The following is a 12,216-nucleotide window of genomic DNA, read 5'->3' on the forward strand; positions in this document are numbered from 1 at the left end:
AAAGGTGCCTCTGTCCGGTTGGTTGATGTCCTCAGGAAGACAAAGGTTGACATCACCGCCATCCAAGAAATGCATTGAACGAGACCTTTGATACGTAAAGGAGCGCGAATACAGTGTTGGATTTGTGGAGGGAGGGAGATTTCGTCAACGAGTACTGTTGTTCACCAAGGTGGACGAGCATCTAGCGACAATCCGCATCAAAACATGGTTCTTCAACATCTCCCTGATTTGTGCCCATGATCCGATTGAAGAGAAGGACGAGCCGTCCTTGCCAGAGTGGGCAAGGAAGGGATCTTTGGCGCCATTGTCGGGAAACTCAGCCTTCACGACGAAACGTTCGATAACAGACTGAGGCTGATCGACTTGAACGGCGCCCGAAACATGGCAGTATGTAGTACAAGGTTCATGCATAAAATTATCCATCAAGTATTTGGCTGCCTCCAGATCGAAATCCGAGAATCCAAATCGATCATGTTGTGATTCGCGGAATGCACGCTTCCAGTGTTTTAGATGTACGTCGGGCTCTCGGAATCCATATATCGAATTGAACTACAACAAGATGTAGCCAAGATACGCATCCGTCTCTGTGCAGTAAAACATGTGCGCCCAATAATGCATGGAAAGCTCAACGTCGAGAAGCTGCAATCACAAAAGACGGCCAACTTCTTCGCTAAACTCGACACTCACACCTTCTTTCGGAGGTCACTCTTCAACAAACTGCCACTCGAGAGTAGTGACACCACATTTCTCAATCATTATAGAAAAACCCTCGCGAAAGAAGTATTCTGATTTCAGATAGCAACTGGTACGATGAGAAATATTACGCCGCACCTTGGGCTGAAACGAAACTCTGTGCTCAAAATAAAATATCTCCTCTTGTTTAGTTACATTTCAGGGGAAAATTATGTAAAAAAATGCTAACGTAATATTCAAGGTCACTTGTAGGTCAACAACCACATATTATATAATTTTTCGAACAAGAATGAGTAAACTTTTATAAAAAACTGATAGATATTAATTTTTAGCGATAACCTTAACCTTACCTTTCACTTTAACCCTAACCGCAATCGTAATCGTAATTTGAATTTTAACCAGGGGCCGAACATAACAGTTATTGATGAAAACCTTCGTGCAAAAATTCACTATGAAGGAAATGTTCTACAACTAAGTGAAACATACCAATCGATTTCTATTTTCACCGAGCCTCAAATTTTAAAATAAATTTTTTTTGAAATTTTTATCAAAATTTAAAACTATAAAAATTATTTTCGATTTTTGTATTATAAATCCAAACTAACAATTATTTTTGATTTTTATATTATATGTCTTAGAGAACAGTTATTGGAGACTTTTATTTTTTATATAGAAATCAAAAATAATTGTTATTTTCGATTTATAAAATAAAAGTCAGAAAAAATGGGTTTTTAAAAAGTAATTAAATAAAGGTCAAGAAATAATTGTTAAAGAGCGATTTTTTTTTAATAAAGGTGTAACTGTTACGGTCCCTGATTTTAACCTCAATCTTAATCTAAATCTTCATCTTAATCTTAATTTCAACCTTAACCTTAGTCTTAAACTTAATCTCAATCTTAATCTTAATTTTAGTCTTAGTATTTTCCAGCCACCCCTGCTATCCCCCTCCCCTTCTTCTGACGCTTTTTCATAGAATTTGAGTTCGGAATTAGAGCTCAACGATTGTGTCGCTGCTTTGTTACATTGGTGTTAGCATTTACACCCCACCGCCCGTGAAGAAGTTTCACTTCTAAAGTCTTCGTCACGGTTGGTAGTTATTTTGAAGTAGTGAAGGACTTCGTCGTCATCTTAGGATCCAACATAATCCGCACCACCTATGACAGGCTAGAGAGCAAGCGAGCAACAATTCTTGCCAAATAATTTAGGCTTTGTAGGCAATTGAAACTGTTCCTTTCTTCTTTTTGGGCAAAAAAATACAGTTGTTCCGCTAGGACAGCACAAGTGCTCCAATCCTTAAGTTATTCAATGGAAAAAAAAAACTGACTAGGGGACTTTATTGGACTCGGAAACATTTGCTTATACGGTTACAGCGTCAAAACAGAACTTTAGAATAATAAAAAGAACTAAGTAACCGTAATAAATGTTATACATACATGCATACATATGTTAATTTATGTATGTAGCACATTGGCGCTAATAAGAGTTTTGTTTACGTAATTAAAATTTAATATAAACAAAACAATACAAAGTAACAATTTTGCCAGGCATTAATTGCAACTAAACTAAAGTCGTTAAATAAATCTTAACAATGTGCGAATGGGGAAAACACCAAAAACAAAAACGAAAATAACACATAATTAAAATAAATTCAGCAAGAAGGGATAGACAGTGCGGCAGTGCAGCAGTCGTCGGCGCTTGGAAACAAAATTAAATTTGCATGAGTTGTCTCAGCTTTGGGTATTTTAATTCCCGCTGATTGTTGCCTGCAAGCAAATGAAGGCAGACGTATGTAAGTGTAACTATGTGAGGATATACATAGGATAGGTATGTATGTAAATACATTCGTGTAAAAGGAACAGTTCCTGGGAGCGTCAGATTAATATGTGTAAATGAACAAGTAAGGAAGTCTAAGTTCGGGCGGAGCCGAACATGAAATACCCGGCGCAAGTATTAAATATATGTTTTTTCACCTGTCCGAAACCTTCCGCTAGATGGTAAGACGGGGTGTATCAATTTTGAGTATATTAGCTTATGGTTATGTTATGTTATGCCAAGTACTAAGCTAAACTCCCCTCCACTTAACCCATTCCAACTAATGTTATTTTAGCTCATTCAACTTACATAAACTATCCTTAATTTTATCGGTTGAATTTCAACCGCTGGGCGAACACTAGTATAATTAAATTCGACTTTACAAACAAGTGACGACCCTCTTTAAAATATTTTCAAGCTAAGCCCTACTTAAACCGCGAGTGGTTAAAAGCTATTATTCTTCGTCCGGTTCTAGCAATTCACGACTTGCAGTGTTTTCGCGAAGTATCCTCTGGCTAGCAGTTGAGCACCTATTCAGAAGCAGTTGAGCACCTTATCTGAGAAGTCACATGCCCAGTAGAGGGTTGTGTGCTAGTCTCCGGACCCAGTCTCGGATGAGAACCTGTCCTTTTGATGACATTTCACTCATTTGCACCCACGCCTTCACACGAAAGAGAAAGGTGACGCGTCCAAGGATTCCCTCTATGACCGACTAGACCGCACTTACGAACGCTGACCCCGCTGCGATATCAAAATCGTGCTTGGTGATCTTGGTACATCCGTCGGAAAATTAAGCCTTACCACGAAATGTCCGATAATGCACCGAGACTGATCAACTTATTTACTGTATTTGCAAGAAACTCTTCCGAGTCCAACACATCGACATCCTTCACTTTGGGTACCTGCTCTTCCCTGTTTATGTATTTTTTGGCTATGTGTTCTATGGTTATGGTGAAGTGCCTACGCTTGACTAAATTTTTTATTTATAGGGAAATTTCGGTAAAATTTTTGGTAGATAAATTACCAAAATTAATACTATTCAGAGCTATGCTTTAGGAAGTAAGCGGGGCAACTCAGAACTACGTAGCACTATGCCATGTTTGAAAAACAAAAAATGCGAATGTTTGGATATCATGCATTTCTTCCGTTTTCGATTGACTGTTTTTCGGATATGCCAATAAATATATTTAAAATTCTAAGTCATAATTCGGTTGACATAGAATTTTCTATATACACTGCCGGCAAAAAGTATTGGCACAGCTGCTTTTTTACAATATCTGCAACAACTTTTATTTTTATATTTTTTGGAGAATTTTTTATAAAAATATAGTTCATTCCACAACAAAAAACAAAAAAATATAATTTATAAGCTTTGTGCAAAACTTCAGCAAATTTTCATGCAAATTTTCAACTTTTTAATCAGAAGTTTTAGAATTTTTTTGAGTACGCAGATTTGTAGCTCAATCAATTTTATTGAAATAAAGTAGAAATTCAAAGTATCTATGAATTACCTTTGATTTTTGGAGTTTTTTTTACGCAGTCTCTTCCATAAAAAAAAATTCGAAAACACTTTATATGAAAAAAATGCTTCATACCCAAACTGCATACCCAATAAAATTCTAAAAGATCTGACTAAAAAGTTGAAAATTTGCATTCAAATTTATTGAAATTCGTGAGTTTTGTTCAAAGTTTAGAAATTATATTTTTGCGTTTTTGTTGTATAATGAAACATATCATTAAAAAAAAAATAGCGCAAAAATATTAGAATAGAAAGTTGTGCATATATTGTGCAAAATTCGCTGTGTCAATACTTTTTGCCGCCAGTGTACATTTGTACGAGTAAATGATTTTTTTGGTTACAGATTTTTTTCCTCAATGTTCCCTGCTGGAAGTTTTTTTACGAATATCTTACTAAATCGCAACTTCTCATTATGGGTATATTTAATTTTAGAAAAGTCATATGCCTAATATATATATGTAAGGATTAACACATTTTCAGTTATGTTTTTATTTTCATTGAAAATGTTTTCAGCTTTCTTTTTTTTTGTACTTTTCTTTTATTTACTTGTTTGTTTTCTTTTGACACTTGAAGGGTTGGTTCGAGTCCCTTTTGTTTTGTAGTTTTTGTACACACCGTTATTAGGGTTGCTTTTTTCCTACCGACTGCGCTCAGCTCTTCAGTGTTTTCGCATTGTGTGTCTTCATTTGCGTTGATAATGCTGTTGTTATTTTTGCTTCACTCGCAATCTTGTTTCATTATTTGTCAGTGGAGCGAAAATCTTCTCAACCTTCTACTGAAGCAGGCCTACCGCCGCCGAGGTAGCAAAAAAAACACAAAAAATTTTGAACGACAGCAAAAAAAAAAGAAAGAAAAGAGTTGTTGATGTCAGTACGCGGCTNCAACCTTCTACTGAAGCAGGCCTACCGCCGCCGAGGTAGCAAAAAAAACATAAAAACTTTTGAACGACAGCAAAAACAAAAGAAAGAAAAGAGTTGTTGATGTCAGTACGCGGCTTGACACTTGAAACTGTCGAAGTGCAGAGCGAAGTTGTGGCCTAAAAGTTTAAACGTATTTACAATGCTTTAATTGTATTTAATGTGTGTGTCTACAACTTTGTTGGCGAATCTCGGGTTTTTTTTTTATAGTCGCTTGGGGCCGATAATGTCGCAGAATGCTGTGTAAACTTGAAAGAGTGTCTCCTAAATTATGTAACAAAGATTTGTTGGTAATTTCTTTTGCATGGCTTAGTTGACCTTAGGCATTAAAATTTGGCGAAGTGATTAATAACATTGTTGTTGATATTAAAATTGACGCAATACTTTTTCACGACCTCAATACGGATTCGAGTAAATAATTTGCTTGTTTTGACAAAAGTTGAGTGAAAGGTCAAAGGTTTTTTCGCTGGTGATGAAAAGCTGAGCTTAAGAAAGTTTTGCACTTTGACAACAACACTTTAATGACAATTTGCACATTTATGCTTAGAAAAGTTTTCGGGTCCCTTTGCGCCTAATTCGTGTCAACGAATGCGACTGCCCTTGAATAATAACGAAAAATACGATTTTAGTTATAAAATTTATATGTAGGTATTTTCCATATAAAGAAGTGGAAAGGAAAATATACATAGATACATATAACTGCACTTATGTACATATGTATATAAAAACGAAGAGTCACATCTTAGTTGGTACATGAAAATTTAAGCTCTCGGATTTAGGAACTTATTACGCCTGTAAGTATGTATATGGTGACCGCTGTAGCCCATTTCTGAGAGGTGCATACGGTCATTCGGTAGATCGTGAGTTAAAATATTGGGAATTTGGGACGCCTGTTTAGCGGCTATGCTTTCTACTTGTAGCGTGTTGTAAGGCGTCGCTATCTGCATTTCTGCCGATGTAAATACGTCGTCGCTCGAGGACGTTTGTTTCCAGGGCTTCAATGTTACGCTGCTGAGTCCATAGCTTAGCCCATAAACTGAAGCAGCTGAAACTGGCGATCGAGTTCTTGTCAAATACAACATCCGCATACGCTGCAGGCTTGTCTGCGTTCCTTGTCGTATTTTTTCTTTGCGCACATGGGTGGACATTAAGCCGTATCACTATATATGAATGAAAAAAAAAAAAAACGTAATTGCGCCTAGGCCCCACTGGAGACGTGAAACTTGCCTTACATCGATAAAAATACCGATTGCAACACCGATAAAATTATCTATATCCAAATCGATATTTCCGTTTGCAATTTCCGTTCACTTTGCCAATTTACTCCCAAGCAAACCAACTCCCAAGCAAGGAATTTCACTTCAAAAAGATTTAGCCTTCGTCAGTTTTATTTGAACACTTATGTCGGGAAAAATTTTTGGGTGCAACAAATTTTTTAGGGACCCGCTAAGAACAACTAATTCGCGTTTTTTGCTATAACTACTTATTGGATGGCCGATTTCTTAAAATTTATGTCGCCGAAAAGGTCTCGCCCAGGAGTATAATTGGCCATTAATAAGGTTTGGAATTAAAAACAGTTTTAATTTATACCTTCAGTAATTATCTCAGCATCAGCCATATTTTTACAAAAAAAAAAAGTAAAAATTAAATGCATTTTAAAAACACCAAATTTATTAACAAAAATTACCATTGACTAAGCACTGGTCGCTAGTGTATATTTAGTTGACGCAAATGAACTTTTTGTCAGTCTATCGATTGCTTAGAAGCTGCTTATTATTTATGTAGTAAACTTTGCATTTTTGAGTAATTTACAAGTTTTGTATAATTTAATTTTTTGCAGGTGTCTTGGATAAGGAAGCGGGATTTACACATACTGACCGCTGGTTCGACGACATATACATCAGATCAGCGATTTCAAGTAAGTTTGTTTTACAATGCAAAAAAAAAATTAAAATACATACAAATCTTTTCCGAAGATATAACGATTTGAAATCGCTGCGATTTGGAAAATATTTTTCAATATAAAATAATATATGTTTCAAATGAAAACTGCTGAAAGCTTATTATTTACGTCGCATCAATCGATTAAGTGCGAATTTGTTTCCTTTCTTTAAGAAGTCTAAAAAAAATATCCTGTAAATCGCACCGCATTAAAATCGTAAGATTTGTAGAAGAGTCTTTATATTTTGTTTTATGGAAATAACAAGTAATTTTTAAGCAAAAAACAAAACCGACTTCAATTCTCATATAAAAAATTAAAAGCACCGTTAATTTCTTCATGATCCAATGAAACCAAATTTGTATGGGACCCTTCTTTTAAAAAAGAATTATAGAATCGATTAAGTGCGTCCAAAATTATGCGGTAACATACATAAGTAAATAAAAATAATAATCTGACGAATTGATAACCTCCTCCTTTTTTGAAATCGGTTAAAAAGAGTTGCTGAAAATTTTAATTTGTTTCTATAAAAATGTAACTTTATTTGTTTTCTTAGGTAATACGCCCGGAAAATTCGGGTAACTGGACATTGCAAATAAAATATCCACAACCGCGGGATTCGGGCATTTACGAATGCCAAATCAATACAGAACCAAAGATGTCTCTCTCATACACTTTCAGTGTAATTGGTAAGTGAAGTTTCCAACATTAAAGTTTACTTCAGCCAAAAAAAAAAGAAATTGTAAATTAAAAAAGTGTCAGATTAAAATTTACCTTTCACCTGTATATGCAAGCAACATCATACTCCGATATAGTAGAGGGGAGCTACCTCAAGTTTTTTGATGGGAATGCACATTTATCAAACAGTTATCAGAATTGCCGAAATAATAAAACACGTAACTTTAATAATTTAGGATGAATATAAATTTTATAGAAATCGAATTAATAAATTAAGTTTGATTTTAAACAATGAAATACAATATCAAGTTGGAAGAAGCTGACAGCACGCTATCGTTGCTAATTACCGACTACCGACGTACTCTCTCTGTGCCTCGCGCTCTTTGTTCAACTGTCATTCAATACCAGGATTGCCAAGTGTAGTTGACAGCTCGGTCCTTCCTGATTTATCATCACTCCGGAATCCGGAACGATTTGTGATCATCATTCGCTTCAATGTCTGTCTCTTTCTCGGGCCCTATAGAACACCAAGGCTACATATTTTCGTTAGTGAAAACGCCTGCGTATGCTCTGTGAGTTTTTTGTACCGTTGGTGGGAGATCTTCTACTATGTAGTAATCATTGGGATGCAATTTCGTCACCTGATACGGACCCTTATATGCTGGTTCCAATGTTCCAGTTTGCGGGACGTACCTGTGGGAGAAGGTACATTATCGATTAAAACTAATTCGCCTATTTTATATGGCCGTGGCGTTCGATTTAAAAAAAAAACTCATTCACGTCCCTTTTTTTTAATATCAAAACACCTTAATTCAACTTTGCAAAACAAATAAAAAGGATGAAAAAATACATTTCCAATTTTCCTCGGAAGTATAAATAAGTATAGTTTTGACTGAGTTACCCAAGCTTCTCTTGAACTTATCTTAAAAAAATTATAAAAAAGCAGCATCAAAGATCTCATTATCATGATTCCGTTGAAAAAAGAAATTGATTTTTACGCAGATTTTTAAAACTTAAACTGTTTTGTGATCTGAGAGGGTTTTTTTTAATTCTTTATTTTTATTCATAAAAAAACTAAATTTTTGGAGGTATTTTCAAATTGGTCCAGCTCAAGTAAATCTTAATATTTTTCCGAAAAATTTAGGTGGACGCCTTCAAATATAATAAATTTTGTAATAAAACACAACGGTGTTTGGTAAAGCAGTCTGAGATACGTATGTTATTTAAATATAATTTTTCCTGAAAAATTCTGAAAGTAAATTTTACTTAAATCCACTTTTAACAACGGAAAACGCAATTCGTATGTAGTTCCGTTATGTAACTTCTAGAGCTTATAAGCTGATTTAGCAAAAAGTTGTTAAATGTTCATGATTTTGGCAAAGAATGAATTTTCAATTGAATTTTCAAGACTTTTATTCCGAGTGAATGCTGTACATATATACATACATAAACATACATATGTACATCTGTTTATGTATGAAACTATGCATGTGTGTAGATTTACATTTACATATGTATGTATGTATTTAAATTTATATATATGTATTTATACTTATGTATATATAGATATATTTAAATAGCTGCAAATGCATGGCTTTACTCTAGTGGTTATTAAGAACCTTCAGCAACATTCCTTCAAATATTTTACCTACAAACACTGAATAATAAATTGAATAAACTAAGCGTAAAATGCAGATACATATTTTATGTGCACCGTAATCTCTCTAAATGACCGAGTTAATCTAATAAAAGTTAAAATAAAACGAATTTTCCAGTTTCATGTTGCAAAACAAAACAAAAAATATTTAATGATTTATATTTGTATGTAGTCAAGATTGTACATATATACGGCGAAAACTTCACAATTTGTATGCATTGAATTTCTGCTGAATATCTTGTACGAATGCAGAAATATGCAAGAAAATAATATCTAAGCTTCAAACAAAAGCATTTACAGTAAAATATTGACTCAGAAATTATAAAAAATTTTACGTAAAATTGCAAAGTAAAATAGAACTAGAGTGTTTCGTGAAACTAGAAGCCTCAGGGCAGGCAGAAAATTTATTTTCCATAATAATTTTAGCAATCTATGTAAATAGTTCTCACTTGGTTGAATTTCTTTCCCATTTACATAGTAGCAGCAGCGGCAATCCGAAAAGAACTGCAACTGGAAATATTTGCTGTTGCTGCTTTTAAAATCAAATCTTATAAATACTATACGTTTTTTTTTAAATTACTACTTATGTCTCGATAGGCCAGTAACGTCAAGTCGAGTAGAGTTCAATAAAGCATTTCTTTCTTCTTCTAACACCAGCGGGTACCTCACTGAAAATTTTCACGTCTGCAGCGTTTATGTCCATTCATATTACATTGCTGAGCGGTCAAAGCCGCTGTATTGTAATTCGCTGCACTATGTCTATTGATTGATTGTTCGAAGACAGGAGATACATACAGGGAACAATTTCATCAGACTTCTTCAACGAGTTCACTGGGACTTGAACCAAAAAGTCCGGCGTTCAAAGTTAAAAATTAAAAATTAATAAAAAATTTTAAATTAATCCTTAAGTGCTCTTGTCGGTCTATCAGACCACGACAAAAATTTTAGTTTATTTACTATTTATTGTAAAAGTTGCCACATTTTTATTTTTAAACAACATTTTTTTTTGAATTATGAAAAATTTTTTTTTTTGTTTTTTTTTCCTGAAATGTGGTTTCAAAATATTGCTAATAAAATGTAAATTAAATTAAGTTTAATTAAAAAAAAATCGAAGGTTTAATATTTTTCTAAATTCAAAAAGGTAATAATTTCACTAAAAAAAAGTTTTTGATGAAACGGTCTGCATATATTTTTATTACTTAACCTTAAAATTTGTGTTGTCTCACAAACCAACATCAGTAGTTAAGGGTTAAATTGATCTTAAGTATATAGACAGGTGGCAGCTGCAATGAAAAAACTATTTCTTAAACGTACCTTCTAATTTAATATAAATTTCTTGAAAAGTTGGCAACTAACTTGAATCGTTCGGAAATAAGTAATTTTTGAACTTCTCCGTTTGATACCCACATTGTTGACATACTTAGTTTAATTTGCTTATTAATCAATTTAAACTTTTTAAATATATATTCAAGATATTTTCAAAATATATTGTTTTGGAACCGCTTTCGTTTGATATCTATAACAAAGTAATATTTTATTTAACTTATTAATTTTAAATTTTATTCTTTACAAAATCGGTATTAAAATTTTCACAAAATTCTATGGTATTTATTCAAACATACAAAAATGCCCTTTAGTGGAAATATTTTGCTGAAATTTGTATGTGACAAATTCGATTAGACCAGCACTGCTTGCAGCACTTAAATTCGATTAAAATTTCGGTCGAATTGTGTTAAATCACAAGTGGTCGGCTGCTGCGTGCACGACTGAGGCAAATGGTTTTGTGTGTTATTTCTAAATGTGGAATTACCTCAGAGCAGCATGAAATCACAAGATGATAATTTACGACACATACATACGTATGTATGTATGTATGTATGTAAGTCCTTTCATGCTTATGTCCTTGTTCAGTTGTATGTATGTATGTATGTAAGTCCTTTCATGCTTATGTCCTTGTTAAGGTAAAAGGACATTTCTCAGAAAAAACACACATGCACACGCATAACGTGTGGTGTTAATGGTGATAACCAGGAATTTATACATACATACATACATATATATATATATATTTGTTGCATAACTATCTGAGTTTGTGTGAAAATGCTTATACCTATGTAAGTAATTAGTTTTTGCTTCGGACTATCAGTTATTTTTGTAAGCCATAAATTTTGGCAAAGAAAATAATTTAATACCAAACGTACACACATATGGATGTGTACTATACCATGGATATTTATCTATCTGTATATTCACCTGCATACATGTATTTGTATTGTTGTTCTTTGTGTACGGAAATATTAAGGAAAATGGCTTCTAGTTATATGAAATTTAACTGAGGCTCGCCTACGTTATGTCACATGAATCGCTAGGCAATCGATTGTGGCAAGCATGGTGATTATCAACATACAACTGCAGTGTGGAATTTTAATGCCTTCGTTAGGAAAATTTTTTTTTGTAACTAAAAACGTATTTTCAAGGTCACTGTGTCGAAGAAAATAAGCAAATCAATTATTTTGGTAAAGTTTTTATATGCAAAGAGTATCCACTTTTTCGGTGTTTCCATTTTACGATAACGACTAAGCGGTCACAAATTGGTGCAATCTGGCAACACTGTTATTTACTGTACTTAGTTTGAATTGCGTTTCCATTTTAAATATACTAACGTCAAACTGGGCAAATTTATTTCGCAAATCAATTGGCAGCCGACCCAGTGTCTTGTCGCAATATACTGTTCAGTAATGTGGCTAATTTTTGGCTCAATGGGTAAGCCAAAACACTAAATTCCCACATTTCTAGTCAAGCAAATCCACAGAAAGTTCACGAGTAACTGTAAGCCTAATCGGGGTGGGCGTTAAGTTCGCCTCAAGCTATGGGCACTCCAGTGTTCTAAAGGGCTTCGGGTTCCTTCCGACTTGTACAGAGCACTGCACGCCGATGCTGGGTCTGAATGGATCCTTCACTACCCACATTCCTGCAAGAGAGGACTGGGAGAGGCGCTATT

General features: G+C 34.1%; 1 protein-coding gene across 1 annotated transcript in view; it reads left to right on the forward strand.

Moving 5' to 3' along the window:
• LOC108359012 (defective proboscis extension response 1) overlaps positions 1 to 12,216 on the forward strand; it is a 230,663-nt gene that overhangs the window by 141,279 nt on the left and 77,168 nt on the right. The window contains exons 3-4 of the mRNA XM_017610623.1: positions 6,782 to 6,859; positions 7,437 to 7,569. Of these exons, the coding sequence (XP_017466112.1) occupies positions 6,782 to 6,859; positions 7,437 to 7,569 (211 nt within the window). The remainder of the gene's footprint in view (positions 1 to 6,781; positions 6,860 to 7,436; positions 7,570 to 12,216) is intronic.

Source organism: Rhagoletis zephyria, unplaced genomic scaffold (genome assembly GCF_001687245.7).
Source record: "Rhagoletis zephyria isolate East Lansing unplaced genomic scaffold, Rhagoletis_zephyria_1.1 Rzeph_scaffold_00324, whole genome shotgun sequence".
Taxonomy (NCBI): domain Eukaryota; kingdom Metazoa; phylum Arthropoda; class Insecta; order Diptera; family Tephritidae; genus Rhagoletis; species Rhagoletis zephyria.